Source organism: Oncorhynchus keta, chromosome 34, assembly GCF_023373465.1.
Source record: "Oncorhynchus keta strain PuntledgeMale-10-30-2019 chromosome 34, Oket_V2, whole genome shotgun sequence".
NCBI lineage: Eukaryota > Metazoa > Chordata > Actinopteri > Salmoniformes > Salmonidae > Oncorhynchus > Oncorhynchus keta.
In genome coordinates this window covers 67,912,748-67,937,144 of record NC_068454.1, presented here as the reverse complement: position 1 = coordinate 67,937,144, position 24,397 = coordinate 67,912,748, and the positions used below count along the sequence as shown (strand labels likewise).

At 43.8% G+C, this 24,397-nt stretch overlaps 1 protein-coding gene across 13 annotated transcripts in view; it reads right to left on the bottom strand.

The window, feature by feature from the left end:
* LOC118367633 (E3 ubiquitin-protein ligase UBR5) overlaps positions 1-15,525 on the bottom strand; it is a 42,598-nt gene extending 27,073 nt beyond the window's left edge. For 9 of the 13 annotated variants that reach the window (XM_052494540.1, XM_052494546.1, XM_052494547.1 and 6 more), the window contains exons 1-19: positions 15,286-15,524; positions 10,526-10,570; positions 10,284-10,365; positions 9,974-10,050; positions 7,760-7,882; positions 6,819-7,128; positions 6,470-6,629; positions 5,995-6,144; positions 5,163-5,374; positions 4,760-4,876; positions 4,222-4,487; positions 3,849-3,966; positions 3,486-3,670; positions 3,143-3,252; positions 2,637-2,749; positions 2,163-2,324; positions 1,837-1,948; positions 1,543-1,697; positions 1,208-1,405 (exon numbers count right to left, since the gene is read on the bottom strand). In XM_052494540.1, coding sequence (XP_052350500.1) covers positions 1,208-1,405; positions 1,543-1,697; positions 1,837-1,948; positions 2,163-2,324; positions 2,637-2,749; positions 3,143-3,252; positions 3,486-3,670; positions 3,849-3,966; positions 4,222-4,487; positions 4,760-4,876; positions 5,163-5,374; positions 5,995-6,144; positions 6,470-6,629; positions 6,819-7,128; positions 7,760-7,882; positions 9,974-10,050; positions 10,284-10,365; positions 10,526-10,570; positions 15,286-15,347 — 2,757 coding nt within the window. In that variant the 5' untranslated portion in view covers positions 15,348-15,524. Of the gene's footprint in view, positions 1-1,207; positions 1,406-1,542; positions 1,698-1,836; positions 1,949-2,162; positions 2,325-2,636; positions 2,750-3,142; positions 3,253-3,485; positions 3,671-3,848; positions 3,967-4,221; positions 4,488-4,759; positions 4,877-5,162; positions 5,375-5,994; positions 6,145-6,469; positions 6,630-6,818; positions 7,129-7,759; positions 7,883-9,973; positions 10,051-10,283; positions 10,366-10,525; positions 10,571-15,285 lie in introns of all 13 variants that reach the window. The other 4 variants (XM_052494552.1, XM_052494553.1, XM_052494545.1 and 1 more) reach the window with 3 other exon arrangements.
* Positions 15,526-24,397: the final 8,872 nt, after the last annotated feature.

Below are 24,397 nucleotides of genomic sequence, written 5' to 3'. Positions count from 1 at the left end.
TGCAAGAAGGCTTGAGGACTGCAGATGTGGCCAGGGCAATAAATTGCAATGTCCGTACTGTGAGACACCTAAGACAGCACTACAGGGAGACAGGACAGAGAGCTGATAGTTTTCGCAGTGGCAGATCACGTGTAACACCTGCACAGGATGGCAACAACAACTGCCCGAGTTACACCAGAAATGCACTATCCCTCCATCAGTGCTCAAACTGTCCGCAATAGGCTGAGAGAGGCTGAGAGAGGCTGGACTGCGGGCTTGTAGGCCTGTTGTAAGGCAGGTCCTCACCAGACATCACCAGCAACATCAACATCGTCGCCTATGGACACAAACCCACAGTCACTGAACCAGACAGGACTGGCAAAAAGTGCTCTTCTACGTTTCGCGTTTATCAATGAAAGAATGAGCATTACACCGAGGCCTGTACTCTGGAGCGGGATTGATTTGGAGGTGGAGGGTCTGTCATGGTCTGGGGCAGTGTCACAGCATCATCAGACTGAGCTTGTTGTCATTGCAGGCAATCTCAACGCTGTGCATTACAAAGGAAGACATCCTCCTCCCTCATGTTGTACTCTTCCTGCAGGCTCATCCTGACATGACCCTCTAGCATGACAACGCCACCTGTCATACTGCTCGTTCTGTGCATGATTTCCTGCAAGGCAGGAATGTCAGTGTTCTGCCATGTCCAGCGAAGGGCCCGGATCTCAATCCCATAGAGCACGTCTGGGACCTGTTGGATCAGAGGGTGAGGGCTAGGGCCATTCCCCCCCAGAAATGTCTGAAAACTTACAGGTGCCTTCGTGGAAGAGTTGATTATCATCTCACAGCAGGAACTGGCAAATCTGGTGCAGTCCATGAGGAGATGTACTGCAGTGCTTAATGCAGCTGGTGGCCACACCAGATACTGACTGTTACTTTTGATTTTGACCCCCACATTGTTCTATTTCTGTTAGTTACGTCTGCAGAACTTGTCAGTTGTTGAATCTTATGTTTATAAATATATTTACATGTTAAGTTTGCTGAAAATAAACGCAGTTGACAGTGAGAGGACGCTTCTTTTTTGCTGAGTTTATATTGAGCATGTTTGTTTTTGGTCCAGAAGTAAGCTCAATCTAGGGAAACCTGCGAAAATGACAATCCTCCCAGTAACAAATTGACCATACACTAAATAATCCCCTTTGCGCTATAAATAATATCACATTTTGCTAACCTCCACAGCCAATATGATAATAGCAGCTTTCTTCTTGATGGTTGAGTTGGTGGGGAGGTTGGCCAGGGAGTGCACCCCCATGCCCAGGCTGGCGATGGGCGGCAGGTCCAGCCACTCAGGGTCTCGGATCCCGCCCATACAGTCTTTGGCCATTGGGTAAATTGTGCCATTTCCATCCCGAAGGATGACTGGGGAGTCCTGGAAATAAAATGGTCAAAATGTGCTTAGAAAACAGGAACATTGTTGGATATGCAATTGCCTACACAACCTTTTCGCAATACACGAAGCATGGCTATATTAGAAAAGGTTGTTTTGAGTAGCGGAGAGGTGCTGACCTGTCCTGCGGTGAAGATTGCTACATTGCGTTCACTCTGCCCCAGGAAGGCCAGGTTACTGGTGGGGAAGTTATTCTCCTGCTCTGCTTTGCCTGTGGCCAGGTCAAAGATACAGTACCTCACCCAGTTACCAGTCTTCAGCACTGCGTGGACTCCTGAAGGGGCAGACAACACAGCAAGTCAGAAATACACACAGAATTCATTCATATCCACACTTAAAACACTCAATACTACATTATCAGCATTCAACACCAATATGAATTACTTAATTGTATTGTTTTCCAGATGTCTTACCTTTGGAGTCAACATTCACAGCCAGAATCTCAGCCTTCTCTGGGATGCAGAGTTTTTTAGGTGTACGCTGGAAGCAATCTGGAACTTTAGGAGTTCCACCAGTTTTTACCACCTGTTGATTAAACCAGGCACCAGCTTTTAGACAAACATTTATACAGCAGATGTAATACTACAATGACAGATACTTTTATTGTACAATTGCGCTTAGATTGATTAAATAATTGCACAAACATTAAACCATCACTGAAAACCCATTTGTTTGGGAGTAATAAATACACTATACTGTTATAAGTATGTGAGTGTAAGTGACCGTCCAATAGTCGTACCTGTAACTCATCTATTCTGAGCAGCCTACAGTCCTGCAGCAGTGAGGAGGGGTCCGAGTCAGTGATGGGAGCTGGAGCACTAGTCTGACTCGGCTGTGTGCTCACGCTGCTTGACGTCCCTGGAAACTTCACAGCTACATACGCACCGTCCACTTTCAGCACCTGAAGTTAAAAGATGGAGCTGTTGCAAATAGGGCCGTCGTGAAGACACAATAACACAACGAACAGACAATCCACAGGATACAAAACATTTTACTACGGCTTTGAGTTCTGCTCTTAGGCATTTCTTTACATGTAAATGAAAACAGAAAAGAAAAAAAATCTGAAAAATAGACTAGAAGGTTTTAGAAATAACTATCAAATATGTGATAAATCAAAATATTTTACAGTGTTAATAAAAACAAAACAATGGTGTCTATCACCTAGTCTGCCAGAGAGCATTAAGGTCTGGTCCCTTCCTGTAGCCACACCCACCTTTCCCACAGGGACATTTTTAACATCCTCCACAAACACCACTTCCCGAAGAGGCCACTGCTCCTCGTTCACCTTCTCCTCCTCTTTGGGAGCCGGGGTCGAGCGTCTTCGTTCTGTAAGGGCAGAGAACACGCTAGGATATTCATACAACAGCAGACCAGGGTTAACAAACATGTAAAATACTCAAGGTGTGCTTGATTTAGCTTGTCCACTGTGCAAGGTGGGCGAGGTTTGCACTTTTAGGACTATTCTATCTGGGTTCCATTGTACCATGCAAGCTAAATCAATTGCAGCACAAGCATTTGACGGAAGTATTTAACCCAGGTCTAGTAAGCAGATACAGCAGATTTCATTATCAGATACAACAACTAGAGAAAAACTCCAAATGCAAGCAAAAAAATAATTGAGACCTGCAATTGCCGCACCATCTGTTTCAAAGGCAAATGAGTCATGGCAATATTAGAGCGAGAGAGGTGGTTAGTATAGTAGCTAGTAATGTGACGTACTGTAGGGCAGCGAGGCACTGCTAGCGATGGAGGAGGTGTCACTGCAGGTGGAGGCCGGGGAAGGAGGGGGCCCCATCTCAGTCTTTACCAACTCCGGCTTGCTCTCCGTTCTATGGCGAGAATGGGTAGGACTGAGTTCATGAGTGTTGGAGACTAGTGTGTTTGATTTAGATTTGGAGTGGCTTAGAAGGGAACAAGCTGGTCTCAATTCACTCCTTACCACTTCCCGTGGGCCTAACCCTTTGATATTTGCACATCTGCAAACAAAAAAGGGTTAGGGCCAAGGGAAAAGGGCAGGGAGCAAATTGAGATCAGCTGCTCTCTGAACTGGAAGTTAACTCACTTGATCTCCTGTGTCTTGGTGGTCTTGTCCATGTTCTTGAGGCTCTCTGGTGATCGCAGCTGGAACCTGCAGCTGTCGTTCATGTTCCAGACAGACTCGAGGAGCAGTCCCACCTTGGGGATCCCAGCGTTGACAGAAAAGGCAACAGCACCGGCGTGGTAGAGGGGGTTATTCCTCAGGCACACCTGGAGAGAGGACACAAACACCTGTTCACATTCGTTCAAAAGCAGTGTACGCAACAGACATCCAACCGGATTCACAGGTGCAGAGAACAAAAACATTTCAGGAAAAAGGAACATTTATACACAGGGTTCTAATGGTCCCATAGTCTTGGTTTTATGTTTTAACGTTATGTTTTGTCACCTGCGTTCCCACGGTGATGTTGGGTATTGAGGAGATGCCGGCACTGGACTTTGGCTTCTTGTTCTTGGCTCTAGCCTTTTCAAGCATCTTTTTCCGTTGACTAAAAGGCACAACACCCCTGAGGAAACATTTCAAAACATAAACCACCAGATTAACCTTCTTGTACGCATAGACATCTCAAGGACCGAGTTCTACATTTGCACTGGACATTTGAGTAGAGCGAGGGCCTCTGGCCAGCCACTGCCTGAGTTCAACTAGTAATTGTTATTTTTCAAATACTTAAACTGCACTTGATTGAGCTTGCTTGGCACAATCCCAGTGCAAACCCAGCCAATCTCTCTCTCGGCAGTGAAGATTAACTACTTTAACTCACCACCAGTACAGGCTGCTCTCCAGCTGGGCGCAGGTGTAGAGGGCACAGCAGTGCAGAGACACGATGCGCTCCCCCTGCAGCTCAGGGTAGGCCTGGGCACTGTGTTCCAGCTTGGATGCCACGCTGCTCAGGGTGTCATCCATCCAGGTCGCCACCTTGTTGGTCTCCGTGGCCACGGTGGCTCTGATGCTGTTAGCAGACAGCAGGGTGATCTTCTCATTGGTCAGGCCCAAGAAGGACACCCGGGGGTGGCGGATAGAAGGGTTCTGGTTGAAGGAGGAGTCCATTTTATATATATATATATATATATATATATATATATTTTTTTTTTAATGTGGTGGGTTTGCTAATAAAATGTGTATTTGAATGAAAACATCTATTTGCAAAGTAGTCCTCAGGAGGAGAGTTAGTGTTCTTAGTGTACAGCACTGGTCTCTGATATATCATTTGAATTTTATTTTATAAAGTCTGCTGCTGAATCCTTCACATTGTTCATGCAATCAGTCCTGTTGGCTTGTTGTACAGTACTGCTGTTTACCTGTGTGTTTCTGTATGGTTCTGGTTCACTCCACTTCCACTGGTAGAGTTCCCCCTTAGAGCTCACTGCCACCAGCTCAGAGAACAAGGACCCGATACTCACAAACTTCACACCATCCTGGACCAAAACGCCAACAGAAATATTACTTAGAAAAATGTGCTATTCTGATCTGTGCATATTAACCCAAATCAATATTGAGGATATAGACCTAGCGAAAACTTAAAAACATATTGATAGAAATAAACCAAGTGGGAAATCAATTAACATGATAAATTAATGCTGTCATGTTCCCTGAACAAGCTTTATTGACATCGCATCAATGAATGAACACCAAAATGAGTGGACCTTGCCATTAATCAAATTATTCCATCAACAAAATCGATCAATGTCCCCATCCTCCCACCTTGTCAGGCCACCACTGCAGCTCCTCGCCCAGAGAGACAGGGCTCTGGACGGGGATGTTCTTCTTGTCCAGGCTGGGCTCCCCCTCGCGGCTGGTGGAGCCCCTCTCCGTGTCAAACGAGGCCCCATCCAGCCACCTTCGCTCCCGCAACCTCAACACAGACTCGCGCTCACGCAAGAGCTCTGAGTCACGCTCTAAGGGAAGAAGGAGAACTGGTATGGCAATGGGGTCACACCAGTGGGATAAAAGTAAGCCACTCTCTGGGGAAGACCCGTCAACAAATTAAAGAAATTTGTTTTTAGAATTATGCAAATAAGAGGGTTTTGGCAGTAAAAAGGTGAAAGTTAATAGTGGTGTCTGTCTGCACACTCACATGTTGAAATGTGAGGTAGGAAGACAGGTCAGGATAGATTAGAGATAGACATGCATTACAAGGGAGAGGGTTTGTCCTACAGCATAAGGCTGCAGTAGAGAGTGGTGCCTGTAATGACAGGGTCTAATGGGCCTTTCTCAGAGGGCTCACTGAAGAACAGGTATTATGGCCATGCAGCATACTGAACACACATTCACAACACCACATCCACATGGGCTTTGCCGACAGGTTGAAAAGGAAAGACTAGTATTGACTAACAATATACCTCGCCTATCAGAGAACTAAAAGCATATACTATATGTGGTGAAAAGTAATCTTACATCCATTTAGGTAACGGATAAGGTAACTTGTAGCTACAACTATTTAGGAAGAGAAATATGATTTCAATCTCCCACTCCTGACTACAGAAGAGGATGATGGTCCCTAGGCAGCAGCTCTGAGTGCCGTGTGGTCAGTTACCTCGCGAGGAACCCAGGCGGGACAGGGAGGAGCGTCTGAAGGATGGGTAGCCAAAGTAACTGATGTCCTCAGAGAACATGGCGTCAGCATCGATGATGACACTGGGGTGGGCTGAGTGGATGTCAGCATCCAGCAAGGACATCAGGTCCTCTGTAAGGTTAACACAAAAGAGAGAGATGTTAATGACATGACTATTACTGTCCCATCAGGCAAGGGTCAAACCCATAGGTTAATAAAGACGTTTGCATTTAGAATTGTGAAAACTCCATCAGTTTCACAGATGTAGCAAATCACAAATTTAGCAAATACCAACTATCTACATAAAGCGTTGACATAAGCCCCTTAAAACCAGACCAAACGGTTTGAGAGCCCTCTGCTCTTCATACAAAGCTGCCATGCTGAGTCTTTCTTGCAATAGATTACCATCTTAATGAGAAAGCTGTAGAATACATATCAAGGTGAAATAAAGTGGTACCTCCAGGGAGGTAGGACTCGCTGGCTGTGTCATCGCCATCGTCACCGTCCTCATCGTCTCTGCTCAGTAGGTTGTTGACAGCCAGGTTGACATCCAGGTTGGTCCTCTGGAGCTCCCGGATGATCACACTCCTAGACTTCCCCTGGAGGACCACCTGAGCCTGGGGAAGAAGGGAGGCAACATGAAATCAACCATGTGACGGTGGCAACTGAGCACCAGAGAGAAGTGAAGGCCATGTGTTGAGACCCTTTATATGAGGGGCTCTGGTCAAACAATAAAATTGTCATATCGTGGGGTCACTTCCAGAATTTAAATTAAAATGTAGTTGAGGACAGACAGTGGGTCTAACCTGGGAGATGAGTTCCTCTGGGATGACCGAGGCAGGGATGACAGGCTGGGGCTGGCTGCCCAGGAGACCAGAGCCCCGGTCCCTCCCTGTGCGGATCACCCTGGTCTGACGCCTCGAGTCCCTGGCAGCTGTAGATGACCTCCCAGAGGAGCCTCCACCACCACCACCACCTCCACTGACAGCTCCTCCTACACCTCCTCCCCCTGCACCTCCTACACTGCTGCTGCTGCCACCGCCGCCACCACCACCACCTCCTCCTCCTCCACCTCCTCCTCCTGATCCACCGTTCACCCCAGAGCTCCAGCGACTCCTGTTATAGCACAAGGCGAAGGTCAGGCACAGCAGTCAGCCACACAGCAAAAACTCAACTCAACACATGGCTGCCTGCCTGCACACTGGATTAGCAATTAACCGTGGGACAGCTGGCTTTCACAGAGAGAGCAGAGGTCCTAGGGTATTTATGCATACCGCAATTTGGAAGAAATTGTTTGGTAGCAAATGTCTTTTCATTTGAGAGATGAATTTGACATTAAATCTAATTAAGGAGCCAGTAAGGTAACAAAAAAAAACAAGGTGGAAAAAACAATGGAGGATGGTAGATTGCTTTCACCTAGTCTCATTCAAAATCAGCCCACAGCACATTTCTATCAAAGCTTAATAGGTATTTAATGTTTATCCCTTTAACCTCAGAGCTGCTGCTGCTTTGGATTGAAGGTCCCAATTTCCAGGACAACTCTGTGCTACAAGGTCTGATTCTGACCACGTCATCTCATTTTATATGGACAATACCTGAATCCTGGATAGTAATGACTTCAGCAGTCCTCCTGCAGCTGTCTTTGTCTAGGCCTAAGTGGCACTAATGCACATGAAGCCATATAACGACTTTACCCGAGTGCGTCTAGGGGAGGTTTTTCCTGAGGGCCCTTACTGCCAGAACTTACCCAAGGGTGTTGCCTGCCAGTCTGCCCAGTGTGTCAGAGCCAGACAGGAACCAGGGAGGATCACTAGTCCTGCCTGGCCTGGAGCTCCTTCCTGTCCCTGAACCACTGCCACTCAACTTTGAACTGGAAACAAAAGACGGGAGATCAGATCAGTTACTACATACCTAGTAGTCCCACATGATGGGACCAAAGATTAAGACGACAACCTGGGAGTGGAAATCCCAGGTTGTGGCCCATGTCTTAGGGCTTTTACATTTTTATGTTTAAGGTAGTAAAAAACAACAACAGGGGAAATGGAGACTAGCAGGGCAACACCCTCGGGAATCAGAATTGGCTGCAACTCGTTCCGCCTTCAAGACTTATTCCTTTTTAAAGGTTATTGTGATATTTTAGTGCTGCGATTGCTAACTCCTAAAATATGATCATTTAATATCATCGGAGTGTACTGTGTTAAATAAATTTGATGTCTATTGTACATGGATGTATGGATATGCTGCAGTCTAAATTTGAGTCAATTGCATTACATACTTGCCACCAAATCATAAGCAACGCCTGAGACTGACCATAACAGCAATGTCCTCTGAGATTCAAACCCATGACTCTTTTGTACACAGTATTTCAATATATTGTGAATTGCTTCCTAATGAAAGAATGCAGATACATTTTACGATTAGGCATTTTAGCAACACACAAAATAGTGTTTTATTTAGCAACTGAGTATAATAGGCCTAACAATGAGTTGTGCAGACTTCTGCACAAATAAAACACAGACCTGTAAAAATGTACATTTGTTTATCATTTATTACACAAGTATTACACTGTAAAAAAGTGAAATATAGTGCAGTGTGACTGGATAGTATTCTGAGTGGAAGCTTTGTTCAGTCAGCTGTCACAGTTACTGATTGAAAATGTGCAGTGCTTTTTCCACAGTAAGGCTTTCCAGTAAACCACAATGCGGCTGACTGCAAAGCTATTACCATCTGAAACCATCTAATTTTCTTTTGAAAAGTTCAGCTTATTTCACTGTGCCAGGCAACAAAACATATGCTCTGCAGAAAAGCTTCAAGTAAACCAGTCACATTGTTCAACAGTCATTCTCAGGCTGATTCACTTGCATGCTTTGCAACTAGAGGGCCTAGTTCCCAGTTTGATGCTATTCTGCTGGTAAGATATATATATGCTATCAATGAAACTCACAAATGCATGCAGGCCACCAACACAATCCCGAGCAAAAGCTAAAAGGGCATTCTTGCTCATACAAAATAAAACAAAGAAAAGCTAATTCATAAATGCAATTGGCTTTCAGAACACTGCCTAGATTTTCTAAATGCTAAAATACCATTGTGAGCTTTGTTTTGTCAACACAGTGAACGCTTTCTGGTTTTTCATTTGTCATAGCATTTTAAGTGACCAAGTAATAACATAATGAAACCGTTCAACTAGTAAGCCTAAGGACTTAGTATGAACTCAGTGGAACTCAACTCGCAGGACTCACCATTGCTAGGCTTCAGCATGCAGGAGTCAAGGCACACAAAATATCTTGCTGCATTTTGTAAATGCAGATCTAAAACGCTTCTATTTGTCAATTCTGCTCGGCTTCAGGCAGGGTTCGCGCCAAATCAAGAATGTAAAAGGACTCATTTTGAGCTTCAGTTGCACTTCCCCACTCAGATGAAATCTCTGCTCTCTCATAGGATCACCAGACAGCGCTCTGACTGATATGATGTGTTCGGGTACTTTCCTCCAGTGTAGAATTTTCAGTAACAAGTTACAAAAAAAGATTTTCATCGGGCAAAACATTAGGAAATGTAGCTGGCTACATTCTTTCGATGACAAACATTACAAATATGATGGCCAACCATCGTTTTTGCAAAAATAATACCTTGCTTTTTCATTGCAATCTAATTTACTAGCCAAATAGCATTGCACTTCTGTTGTCATCGGATGAAAACAATTTTCTGCCGAATGTGTTGCACTAATGTGTTTTGTGTGAAGAAAAGGGGTGTACAACTATATAGTTCATCACTCTACTGAAGCAACAAACAAAATAACGTTCAATATAAAAACACAGGTGAAATGGTTTAAAACGCAGATTTTTTTAATGGTACATGTTTGGAAACCACCAATTTCTAAAAGCTAATGCAACCCCTGGTATATAAAGTTCTCTTAAACTCCATTAGGATGAAACTATTTTCCTAGTGTAAACAGTCTCACCCATCGTTGCCATCTGGTTTGGTCAGCTCCAGACGATCAGGCTGGACAGCAAAGCTGATCCGACACACACGTCCATCCTGGAAAGAAAGAAATTACTACATATTATCAAAAAGGAAAAGGTGATGGCATGTCACAAAAAAAGACTGCACTAAAATATTTGTTTTATTAATAAATGATGCTCTTATTTTTATTTTTTAAAGACTGCACTGTATAGGGAAATATGGTGCCATTTGGAATCACAACCGCCATCCAAAATGTAGAGGCAGTACAGCTCAAATGTTATTGATTGTAATAAATCCTTCGATGTTACCTCAAGCAGAAAGCCAGCATGGTTTGGGCCAACTACACATTGTTTTAAGGAGGCCTGCTCCAGCAGGTTGAGGTGTGGATGACTGCATTGGAAACAGATAATGTAGTGAATGTTAACATGTAGAAAACCTATAAAACCGCTATATACCTGTGGAGTGTGGTCCCTGCTGAAAGACATTGCTGAATAATACATTTGCTGATTATTCCACAGTTAAAATAAAATACATCATATTCAGGTCTTACCTGTTAAAGTTGTATTTGTTGAGTTTCTCCGACACTTCACGAAGTCTGTTAAGGATAAAAATTCAATAAAAAACATTGACATTAGTGAGATTGTTCATTCCCGTTCACGGTATGAATCTGTGCAATTAACAGTCTGGAAATCCATGGCCAATAAGGACATTTCTACTAGTCTGTACTCTGTGTAGACTAAGGAGCAAGGCATCTGCTTGCACGACATTAACAAGAAGTCCGATAAGAATCTCAATAGTATCAAAATTACACACCAGCTTCATTTAAAAAAAAATCTAAATAGCAGTATAGCTTAAACAGTTAGAGCATGGTGTGTATGCACTGCAGTGGGACGGTAGCCTTCACTCAGGATGCCAGCTGGCAGGTCATTCCCAAAGTCAAAGGGAATGTGCGGAGCTACAGTTGAAGTCAGAAGTTTACATACACCCTAGCCAAATACATTTAAACTCAGTTTTTCCACAATTCCTGAAATTTAATCAGAGTAAAAATTCCCTGTGTTAGGTCAGTTAGGATCACCACTTTATTTTATGAATGTGAAATGTCAGAATAATAGAATGATTTATTTCTGCTTTTATTTCTTTCATCACATCCCCAGTGGGTCAGACGTTTACATACTAATTGAGTGTATTTGGTAGCATTGTCTCTAAATTGTTTAACTTGGGTCAAACGTTTCAGGTAGCCTTCCACAAGCTTCCCACAATAAGTAGGGTGCATTTTGGCCCAATCCTGACAGACAGAGCTGGTGTAACTGAGTTAAGTTTATAGGCCTCCTTACTCGCACATGCCTTTTCTGTTTTGCCCACACATTTTCTATAGGATAGAGGTCATGGCTTTGTGATGGCCACTCCAATACCTTGACTTTGTTGTCCTTAAGCCATTTTGCCACAACTTTGGAAGTATTCTTGGGTCATTGTCCATTTGGAAGACCAATTTGCGACCAAGCTTTAACTTCCTGACTGATGTCTTGAAATATTGCTTCAATATATCCACGTAATTTTCCTTCCTCGTGATTCCATTTATTTTGTGAAGTGCACCAGTGTCTCCAGCAGCAAAGCACCCCCACAACATGATGCTGCCACCCCTGTGCTTCACGGTTGGGATGGTGTTCTTCGGCTTGCAAGCATCCCCCTTTTTCTTCCAAACATAACGATGGTCATTATGGCCAAACAGTTCTAATTTTGTTTCATCAGACCAGAGGACATTTCTCCAAAAAGTACGATCTTTGTCCCTATGTGCAGTTGCAAACCGTAGCCTGGCTTTTTTATAGCGGTTTGGAGCAGTGGCTTCTTCCTTGCTGAACGGCCTTTCAGGTTATGTCGATATAGGACTAATTTTAGAGTGGATATAGAGATACTTTTGTATCCGTTTCCTCCAGCAGCTGACAGAACCCGTTTCCTTCCTGGGCGGTATGACAGCTGCTTGGTCCCATGATGTTTATACTTGCGTACTATTGTTTGTACAGATGAACATGGTGCTCACAAGGATGAACCAGACTTGTGGAAGGCTACAATTTTTTTTTCTGAGGTCTTGGCTGATTTCTTTTGATTTTCCTATGATGTCAAGCAAAGAAGCAATGAGCTTGAAGGTTGGCCTTGAAATACATCCACAGGTACACCTCCAATTGACTCAAATTGTGTCAATTAGCCTATCAGAAGATTCTAAAGTCATGACATCATTTTCTGGGATTTTCCAAGCGGTTTAAAAGGCACAGTCAACTTAGTGTATGTACTATTGTGACCATTATATTTAGTACAAGTTTAGCAGAGTGATTATTTAGTACAACTCCAAGTCCTTAACTGTCACCATCCTAGACCTGCAAAATCTTTGATTGTAGGGAAGTTTAAAAACCATGTCGCAGCCTCCCAGGTGGCGCAGTGGTCTAGTGCACTGCATCGCAGTGCTAGCTGTGCAACCAGAGACTCTGGGTTCGCGCCCAGGCTCTGTCGCAGCCGGCTGCGACCGGGAGGTCCGTGGGGCGACGCACAATTGGACTAGCGTCGTCCGGGTTAGGCCGGTAGGGCTATCCTTGTCTCATTGCGCACTAGAGACTCCTGTGGCGGGCCGGCCACAGTGCATGCCAACCAGGTCGCCAGGTGCGCTGTGTTTCCTCTGTGTTTCGGGGGACGCATGGCTTTTGACCTTCGTCTCTCACACGCGGGAGTTGTAGCGATGAGACAAGATAGTAACTACTAACAATTGGATACCACGAAATTGGGGAGAAAAGGGGGTAAAATATGGCAGGCTGACTTAACTTTTGTTTCAGCTCTAGCATCTATTTTCTCAATGAGTGAACCAGGCACATTCCTTACTCCTTTTGCTTGCTATGAAATGACAGGTCAAATAGGCTCAACAATTGTTTAAAACAGAGCTTCAACTGCTATAGGCTACACTACTAAAAGCATTGATTCTAATGGCTTAGAACAATGGTTATGTAGAACAATGGTTATGTTGACAGGAAACAGGTGAAGAGAACAAACATTTAATTAATCCATATGCTCAAGGGAGCAAGTCAATACACGAAGGCTGATATCATACACGAAGGCTGATATCATACAAAAAGTCAGCCGCAGAAAGTGGACAAATCTAGTCAAAGATGCAATATTACCTGTTGCAAAGGGGAAAGGCTATCAGACAGTTGCATGCAAGCTGTAAGGGGTGAAAATGTAAGTAATAGGCCTATGCCAAATTACATTTCCTGTCAAGCAAGCCCAGTGGACAAGCCAATGGATGGCAATGACTTATAAGGCAAGGCCTGGTGGGTTGTCCAGCGACAGGAACCAGTCCGTCAGCAGAAGATAAACAATGAGCCAGCAACACTGTCTTGATATATGAGGCACACCACCCAGAGCCATTAATAACCAACATCAACAGGACAGAAGGGCACTTTTAGTGTGCAAGAAATGTGGTTGCATATTCTCAACCTAATGTTCTCCTCCTAACCTGTACAAAAATACTGTTTTATCCATGTGGGTCAGAGAAGAATTAGTGCTCAGCTGGGTCATGGAAAGACATCCTGAACAGTCGAGGCAAGAGCAGTCCATGAGACTGGCTTGTGAGTCACAACCCATTCTTGTAAGCAAATAAATACTTATTTGTGATAAATGTATGCCTCTTGAGAACTATGGTAAGAAACACCTCTTTGGTAAGACAAATAACTGCAGTTTAGCAATAGGGGGATATATTTGCACATGGTGACCATATAGAAAATGTGAATGCATGCCATTGCCTGTGCTAGCAGCTTGTAAAAGATACGGCTTACCTGGGGATTGATTGTCATTCCACATCAGCCAATTGTCACAAGATGAGTGAACATGATTGTATTAGGCCAAAGTTAAGTCAACTGAACCATCTTGGTAAATCAGGCCCAAACAGGTGGCCAATGGCACAGACCTGGATTATACACAAGTACAAAATCCTAGCTTCATATGTCATATCCTGGATTATAATTCAAGGTCATTCAATATGTGCTTTTCCAACATCCCAATATCTGTTTTAAAGTAGAACGGCTCATTAAATCAGTTCAATCTCAATGGATGATATAAATAGGTTTACTATAAATCACATACAGAGCAAAATGCAGGTCACAAGACAGACAGTCAACTGTTCATAGCTGGTCCTTGTCTCTCTTATACTAACGTCTATAAAATAAAAAATGTAATTTAAAAGGCCAACTCCACCACTTTCAACCTCTTATTATGTTCAGCATATGTGAAAACGGCACATTTCTGTTTTGTACTTCAAAGAATACAAAGTTAAAACGTTTTTGGTACCAAATGATATCTTCAACAGTGATATTCAAACAGTGTGAGAGTCGCGGTGACATGGGAGCCAAGAAAATACACCCTCGGCCTAGAAGCTCATTGCAGGTTTTGAAAATCATGATTTTTTTAAACCGACCTGTAATGTCACAGAAGCATTTTTTTAGGACCTTAACTTTTTTTTAACCACATATCATAGAAAAGCGCTGTTTTCACAAACTGTATTGGTTTGATGCTGGAGATTATGACTATGACGTTGAAATCTTTTTTTATTGAACTGGGCAAGTTACAAGTTCACGACGAACAATATTAGTTGGTCGACTAACGTTTGTTATTTAACTAACGTCGTTGGCTAGATAAACAAGTCGAATCAAATAAGCAATCCAATGTTCTTACAGTTGGTTGGCTGGATAACGGTACCTAACTAGCAAGAAAACATATTGGCACAAGTGTGGCTAGCTTAGCTAACGTAATCTAGCAGTGACTAATACATTAGCTAGCTTATTAGCCACTTAACTAGCGACATCTTCAAACGTTCCGTTGAGCTAGCCAGCTGGATAGTCGACAATAAGATATCCAAAAGGTAGCTAACATGACATACAATGTCAAATGCAAAAAAAAACATTGACGGATCATTACAATGCCATAATCACTGACGCCCCCCCAATCCCCCATTGTCCGTCTCAACTTTGACCATCGGCCAATCATTCCAGGCAGACAGAGAACGAACGAAACAGCTCCGTTAACTGCTGCTAGCTATGGCTAACTAGCTTGTTAGCCTAGCAGGCTAGCTAACTTCGTTAGCTACGTTGAAGAGGCTTGTTCAAGATGCCGGGCCTTGCTTCAAGTACGGTAATGTGGTCGAAAATTGTTTGATTGAAATACACATGACAATATGAATATTGCTTCGAAACAAATAGATAATCGTCGGGTGCCACACCCTACACATATATATTGATTTAAACCCCTATATTCCACGCCCGCAACAAATACCTGTCATTGAGCTGGTCCTCAGTCCCGGGCAACGGGTGAACCACAAAGTGTATGGATGTCATGGATCCAATCCAAATGAACACACAAATGTGTCTGGGAAATGTTATTTTCTCGATATCTGTATATGTAAGGATTCATATAAATATTTTATGACAAAAAATCCCGAGCTTAGAACTACAGCCTCCTCACCCACATGCCGCCATCTTAACTCTACCAAGCTTTTTCGTTCTGTATGTTGATTAACCTTAGCACACACGAAAACTGGATGCTGGTTGGACCTTGAACAGAAACAGGGAATATGTTAAACGGAACGGGATTGGTTTAGAGAAGAAAGGCAATGAAGAGAAAGGAAATGAACATTATTAGACGTCTAGCTCGTGCTATTTTAAAAATGTAACTGAATTGTGATAAATATATTTGTTATTTGGGTATTTTATTAGGATCCCCATCAGCTGTTGCGAAAGCAGCAGCTAATCTTCCTGGGGTCCACACCAAACATGAAACATAATACAGAATGGCATAATACAGAACATCAATAGATAAGAATGTGTTGATATATGATGTCTAGGATTAGTAGACTACAGTTTAAAGGAAATTGATAGTGTTTTTTTATATTGGTCCCAACATAAGAGGTAGGATAATTATGACAGTATCCTCTCCAAGAAGGAAGATTATACACAATGCCTCCAGGTGTACGATAAGGATGCACAAAGGAATGCTGCCAACAAATCCAAGGATGTTTGAGATAATCCATAATAAATTTGGAGCTCTGTGGGAATTTAGCAAACAATGATAACAGGCGCTTCCTCTGACATTGACAAAACTGGGTCAATAGAGCAAACAAAATCATGTCTTACATTCAGACATTTCCTTTCCACTCTGTCATTACTTTTCTGATAAATAAACATTCTCCGTTATGCAAACTGGTATGTGGATACTATAACATGGAGATTGAGGATCACTGTCCAGTATGACTTTCGTGTAGGTGTATATTAACCAATGATTGTATCCCATTCCATGTATAATCCCCATGCTCCCTCTGCTGGTTGACATCCCCACAGCTCAAGAGAGGAATACTTCAATTAAATGTCTAGTTTTGAATTACATTTGGTTGAGTTGTCAACTAACATGAATTCAATGTGAAATCAACCAACATTATACCCTATCATAGGATTTAAGTTAAAAGTTGTGTGAATAAAATACAAAATGATCTTATATTGATGACTTTTACAAATCCAATCTGTTTTCCACATTGGTTCAAAGTCATCACGTTTAATTTTTTGGTTGAAATGTTGTGGAAACAATGTTGATTCAACCAGTTTTTGCCCAGTGGGTATAGTGGCGTAATGAAACAGGTCCACAGATATAGCACTTGTCTATAGACCTTCAGTAACCACTGTCAAAATCATACATGGACTGCTTGATTCATGTTGCCCTGGATATGAGTGCTGTGCTGGCCTAATTATGACAGAACCCCCAAAAGAAGCATGGCAGCAGGAACCAAAGGTATAATTATTTTAGCCTGTTTTTCAATTTCCACACAGCAATAAAAACATGTTGGCTACGCATCCAGTGTTGAGGGATTGTATATTACAGTACATATTTTTGAAGAAAATATATTAATACATTTTGATAGACCTGGTGCAGTTTTTTTTAGATAACTCTATTATGTAGCAGAAGCATTGATTGCATGTACCTACTCATCTAGAAACCACTTCAGTAGTTTAGACCAATGGTCTGTCTGGGTTACCTGAAGTTTGTTTTTTATATCAGCAGATGGCAGGCTTTGTCTTTCACTTTTTGAGAAGTGTGTTGTTGGCTGCTGATCAAGTATCCCAGAGACAGGGCCCTAATCCTACCCGTATGATACCCAATAACTCTTTGTCAAATCACAAGTATTTGACTGTTTAAAAAAAATATATACTTTTTCAAGAAATATTGTATTTTATAATCACAGTATCAGAGGAAGAATTCATTTATGAAGGAATTTAATACAGAAAATAAAGATTTCTACATTTCTCCAAAAATAAAAGATACAGTATATGCTCTGTGTCAAAAAAACAACACAAATGGAAATATCTGTGTTCTCAGGGTATAAAATTATCTAAACTGTATACAACTGCTCATTTGAATGACAAAGAGAGGCACATAGGTAATGCTACAGTTTTGTCTGTTCGTCATCTCTTCTTCATCATCAGCCTATACAGTGGAAGAAATTACTAATACTCTGAAATTCATGACTGTACAGCCCATTTGAGTATAGGAGTGTAAAAGAAGGGAATAGAGAGCTCCACTTCTCTCTGCCTGCCCCTGAGGTGAATAAGTGGAGAGAGTCTTTCATCTGACAGAGAGACTCCCGCATTCCCTCAGAATCAACATAAACTGCAAAGTTCCCAGAGAGCCAGCTGCTGTGATCTGCTTCACACTCACTTGCTTTCTTCAGTAAAGTTAGATTTGGTACAGCTGGTTGACAATTCTCTCAGCGGTATTGCAAATTGTTTCAACAAAAAAGAAAAACATGAGGGCAAATCTGGTTCATGTGGCCATTGGTCTGGTACTAGGCATAATCACAAGTAAATGTGAGGTGACCATGTTTTAGTTTCTTATGTTGTGTTATAACCTCTGTGGTCTATGTTTATAACAGTTTTATAACAAATTGTAACCGTTTGTTTTTTACTTTCACTTCAGGTACTTTGCATTTTTGTATTCTGAAATGTCAGTGGCAAGCCACATTATATAGGGGGGGGGGGTTCGTTTACATGATGAAATGCATTGTTAAGACGCTGTTAAAATAGTTGGATGACAGAAGAAAAAACCCACTGATTATTCAGATGATGTATACATTTTGCAGATTATTCTTGCTAATTGTCTGACAAGTTATTTCCCTAAAAATATCACCTGCAAGAACATTTCCAGGAGTTAAACAGATTGTATAGCTGGTGGAACTGTCACCAAAATATGTTGCTCTTCCAGAAATCCACTGTGTGCCTCTGTGTATTCCTATCCTGAGGTGGTTGAACTCCAGTACCACTCTGTTGCCACTAAGCCTAAAGGTAACCCTTTATCAGAGCCAAGTTAAACAAGAACACAGAAATATCACTGTTATTTTTAGATTACGGGTCAATGTGTTATCAAATGGCCTAAAATGGGGATCAATATGGACATACTGATAATAAAACAAACAGCAGGAAACTTGCTGTGTCACTGCAATGGATGCACTGCATTATACAATGCAGTAATGTAGTGCACATCCTTCAACTTTCACCTCACATATTCACATTGGTTATACAATTTAAATCAGATTACAACCTCTGCCATTTTCTAGCCACTTAAAAGCTTCATTTTGTTTTTATTTTTATTTGTCACCTTTATTTAACCAGATAGGCCAGTTGAGAACAGGTTCTCATTTACAACTGTGACCTGGCCAAGATAAAGCAATTGGTCCTACAAAAACAACAAAACAGAGTTACAGTCAATAAAACAATAGAAGAATCTATGTACAGTGTGTGCAAATGTAGTAAGATTAGGGAGGTAAGGCAATAAATAGGCCATAGAGGCTAAATAATTACAATTTAGCTGTAACGGCGTTGTTCGTTTGTTGAAAGAGAGTCGGACCGAAATGCAGCGTGGTGGTTACTCATGTCTTTAATTAATGAAATGACGATACATGAAAATAACGTAATACAAATGCAAAACAACAAACGAAACGTGAAAACCTAATTACAGCCTATCTGGTAAAACTACACAGAGACTGGAACAATCTCCCACAAAATACACAGTGAAGCCCGGCTACCTAAATACGGTTCCCAATCAGAGACAACGAGAATCACCTGACTCTGATTGAGAACCGCCTCAGGCAGCCAAGCCTATACAACACCCCTACTCAGCCGCAATCCCAATACCTACAAAACCCCAATACGAAATACAACAAAATAAACCCATGTCACACCCTGGCCTGACCAAATAATTAACGAAAACACAAAATACTAAGACCAAGGCGTGACAGAACCCCCCTAAGGTGCGGACTCCCGGACGCACCTCAACACCATAGGGAGGGTCCGGGTGGGCGTCTGTCCATGGTGGCGGTTCCGGCTCGGGACGTGGACCCCACTCCATTAATGTCATGGTTCCTCCCCTTCGCGTCCTGGGATAATCCACCCTCGCCGCCGACCATGGCCTAATAGTCCTCACCCAGAACCCCACTGAACTGAGGAGCAGCTTGTGACTGAGGGGCAGCTCGGGACTGAGGGGCAGCTCGGGACTGAGGGGAAGCTCGGGACTGAGGGGCAGCCCGGAACTGAGGGGCAGCCCGGGACTGAAGGGAAGCCCAGTACTGAGAGAAAGCCCAGTACTGAGAGAAAGCCCAGTACTGAGATGAAGCTCAGGCAGGTAGTAGGCTCCGGTAGATCCTGGCTGGCTGGCGGATCTGGAAGATTCTGGTTAACTAGCAGACCTGGAAGATTCTGGTTGACTGGCGGATCTGGAGAATCTGGTTGACTGGCAGATCTAGAAGATCATGGCTGACTGGCGGATCTAGCTGCTCTATGCAGACTGACAGCTCTGACTGCTCCATGCAGACTGACAGCTCTGACTGCTCCATGCAGACTGGCAGCTCCTTGCCGACTGGCAGCTCCTTGCAGACTGACAGCTCCTTGCAGACTGACAGCTCCTTGCAGACTGACAGCTCCTTGCAGACTGACAGCTCTGGCTTCTTCATGCAGACTGACAGCTCTGGCTGCTTCATGCAGACTGACAGCTCTGGCTGCTTCATACAGGCAGGAGGCTCCGGCAGCGCTGTAGCGGCGGGAGACTCCGGTAGCGCCGGAGAGAAGGAAGGATCTGATAGCGCTGAACAGGCGGGATGCTCCGGCAGCGCAGTAGAGGAGGAAGGCTCTGGCTGCGCTAAACAGGCGGGAGACTCCGGCAGCGCAGGGGAGGAGGAAAGTGCTGGCTGCGTTGAACAGGCGGGAGGCTCCGGCAGCGCTAAACAGGTGGGAGACTCCGACAGCACTGGAGAGGAGAAAGGCTCTGGCTGCGCTGAACAGGCGAGGCGCACTGAAGGCCTATTATCCCATGGTGCTGGAACTGGTGGTACTGGACCGAGGACACTCACAGGAAGCCTGGTGCGGGGAGCTGCCACCGGAGGGCCGGTGTGTGAAGGTGGCACAGGATGGACCGGACCGTGAAGGTGTACTGGAGAGCCTGAGAGCAGGGCTGGCACAGGACGTGCAAGGCTTGGTAGGTACACAGGAGGCCTAGTGCGGGAGGCTGGCACAATTTTCACCAGCCGACTAACACGTACCTCAGGACGAGTATGGAGCGCTGTCCCAGGTGCCATCAAATCCCGACACGCTCCGTCGGACGAATATCGTACCTAAAGCACCAAACTAGCAACTCCCTCATTACTCTCTCCTCCACTTTCCCCATTAACTCCTTCACAGTCTCTGCTTCGCTCACCTCTAACACCGGCTCTGGTTCTGGTCTCCTCCTTGGCTCCTCACGATAAACAATGAGAGTTGGCTCAGGTCTATCTCCTGACTCAGCCACTCTCCCTCTGAGCCCCCCCCAATAAATTTTTGGGGCTGCTTTTCGGGCTTCCCTCTGCGCCGTCGCGAGTGCCTCTCCAACTCCATTCTCCTATAGCCCTCTTCGCACTGCTCCAGCGAATCCCAGTCGGGCTCCGGCACCCTCTCTGGGTCGACCGCCCACCTGTCCATTTCTTCCCACGTCGTATACTCCATACATCTGCTGTCCATAACGTCCTCATAACAGCGTCTCTCAGCTCTCGTAAGTGCCTCCGTTCGCTGCTCCTGCTGTCACTGCCTGTAACCACGCCACTCGGTCCGTGTGTGGGGGGTGATTCTGTAACGGCGTTCTTCATTTGTTGAAAGAGAGTCGGACCGAAATGCAGCGTGGTGGTTACTCATGTCTTTAATGAATGAAATGACGATACATGAAAATAACGTAATACAAATGCAAAACAACAAACGGAACGTGAAAACCTAATTACAGCCTATCTGGTGAAACTACACAGAGACAGGAACAATCACCCACGAAATACACAGTGAACCCCGGCTACCTAAATACGGTTCCCAATAAGAGACAACGAGAATCACCTGACTCTGATTGAGAACCGCCTCAGGCAGCCAAGCCTATACAACACCCCTACTCAGCCGCAATCCCAATACCTACAAACCCCCAATACGAAATACAACAAAATAAACCCATGTCACACCCTGGCCTGACCAAATAATTAATGAAAACACAAAATACTAAGACCAAGGCGTGACATTAGCATAACACTGGAGTGATAGATGTGCAGATGATGATGTGCAAGTGGAGATACTGGGGTGCAAAAGAGCAAAAATAAATAAATAACAATATGGGGATGGGGTAGTTGGGTGTGCTATTTACAGATGGGCTGTGTACAGGTACAGTGATCGGTAAGCTGCTCTGACAGCTGATTCTGAAAGTTAGAGAGGGAGATATGAGTCTCCAGGTTCAGTGAATTTTGCAATTCGTTCCAATCATTGGCAGCAGAGAACTGGAAGGGAAGGCGGCCCAAGGAGGTGTTGGCTTTGGGGATGACCAGTGAAATATACCTGCTGGAGTGCATGCTACGGGTGGGTGTTGCAATGGTGACCAGTGAGCTGAGATATAAGGTGGGGCTTTACCTAGCAAAGACTTATAGATGACCTGGAGCCAGTGGGTTTGGCGAAAAATATGTAGCGAGTGCCAGCCAATGAGAGCATACAGGTTGCAGTGGTGGGTAGTATATGGGGCTTTGGCGACAAAACAGATGCCACTGTGACAGACTACATCCAATTTGCTGAGTAGAGTGTTGGAGGCTTTTTTTTTAAATGACATTGCCAAATTCAAGGATTGGTAGGATAGTCAGTTTTACGAGGGTACAGTGGGACAAAAAAGTATTTAGTCAGCCACCAATTGTGCAAGTTCTCCCACTTAAAAATATGAGAGAGGCCTGTAATTCTCATCATAGGTACACTCCAACTATGACAAAGTGAGAGAAAAAAAATCCAGAAAATCACATTGTAGGATTTTTTTTAAAATTTATTTCCAAATTATGGTGGAAAATAAGTATTTGGTCACCTACAAACAAGCAAGATTTCTGTCTCTCACAGACTTGTAACTTCTTCTTTAAGCGATTCCTCTGTCCTCCACTCGTTACCTGTATTAACGGCACCTGTTTGAACTTGTTATCAGTATAAAAGACACCTGTCCACAACCTCAAACAGTCACACTCCAAACTCCACTATGGCCAAGACCAAAGAGCTGTCAAAGGACACCAGAAACAAATTTGTAGACCTGCACCAGGCTGGGAAGACTGAATCTGCAATAGGTAAGCAGCTTGGTTTGAAGAAATCAACTGTGGGAGCAATTATTAGAAAGCTAGCAGGCCGGGGCTAGCAGATGGGTCTTCAGCGACCTTGCAACAGAAAAGCCTGTTGAAACCACCTCAGACGATTATGTCGGCAGACCAGTCATGATGGATCGGCGGGGCTCCATGTCGGCAATAAAGGGTCCAGGCTAATTGGCAAAATAGGTATTGTAGCTCAAGAATTAGCTGGTAGACCTCTTCGGCTAGCCGGGAGATGGGCCTAGCTCGAGGCTAGCTCAAGACTAACTTGTGCTTGCTTCGAGACAGAGGCGTTAGCCAGCAGTAGCCACTCCGTTGCAGCTAACTAGCTGTGATGATCCGGTGTTATGGTCCAGAGCTTGCGGCAGGAATCCAGTGATGCGGTAGAGAAAAATTAGTCCGATATGCTCTGGGTTGATATCACGCTGTGCAGACTGGCAGGTATTGACTGAGCTGAAGCTTGCTGGTGTCCTAGTTAACGGTGAAGACCGCTAGCAGTGGCTAACTGACTACTTGCTAGTAGCTAGTTAGCTGGCTAGCTTCTAATGGGTGTTCCAGTTCTAAAGTATAAAAATAGCAGACCGTACCACATTGGGTGAGGCGGGTTGCAGGAAAATATTTTCAGTCCGTAGATGGAAAGTGAGTAAAATATATATGAAATATATATGAAAAAGAGGAAAACAACTATTTATACGGAACAAGACAAATACACATCCGACTGCTATGCCATCTTGGGGGAAAAAAACACTGCCCCATTTGATAAGTAAATAAGCAGAGGAGTACTGTAGTTAGAGTCATATTGTGTGGGGGAGTGTTTGGAGTAAAACCCTAGTGTCCTTTACTTAAAGTAATCCACACCACACCTGGTTTCAAATTATATTTGTTTACTATGATAGACAACAAAAACTTTAGCTGCACTTGATTGAGCTTGCCTTGCACAATAGAATAGTCCCAAAAGTACAAATGTCACCCATCTGGCATTCCAGGTGGACTAATTGAAATTCTTAAAAGTATTTGAAAGAATACTTGAAACGAGGTCTCACCCATTCACACAGGGAGAAATCTCTTAGGCATCAGTAAACAGTGCCAATGTCTCCAGGATTTAAGATTGACATTTTACAATCCTCCAATGTACACTCTGAAGACCAAACACTGAGCCTCTCTCCACTGCTATTTCACCACCACTAAACAGGCCCACATCAGCTGGGACGACACCAGTTCTCGTCACTCAGGCCAGCACAAATATGAGTTATTTCCAGCTCAGTAACAAGATAGCTCACTGAGGAGTGAGGCTTCAAAATAACTCCTCTGTACTGCTAGCTGGGACTGGTCAGTGTGGGATAAACTGGAATAAGTCTGCGTCTAGTCTTAATGTTAATGGGGCGGCAGGTAACCTAACCGAAAGGTTGCACAATCGAATCCCTGAATTGACAAGGTAAAAATCTGTCGTTCTGCCCCTGAACAAGGCAGTTAACCCACTGTTCCTAGGCAGTCATTGAAAATAAGAATTTGTTCTTAACTGACTTGCCTAGTTAAATAAAGGTTCAAATAAAAAATGTTAGTAATCTAATATGGGTCTGTCTAGGCCTAGAGGCATGCAACCACCTCTCACTCCTCCACCCCCATGCATTATGATCTCACAAGCAACCCAGCTTCAGAGTTCAGCATAATGTGACTGCTGGCATTTATGTGAGAAAGGGGGAGGGATGGACACTACTGGACTTTTCCTGGTCT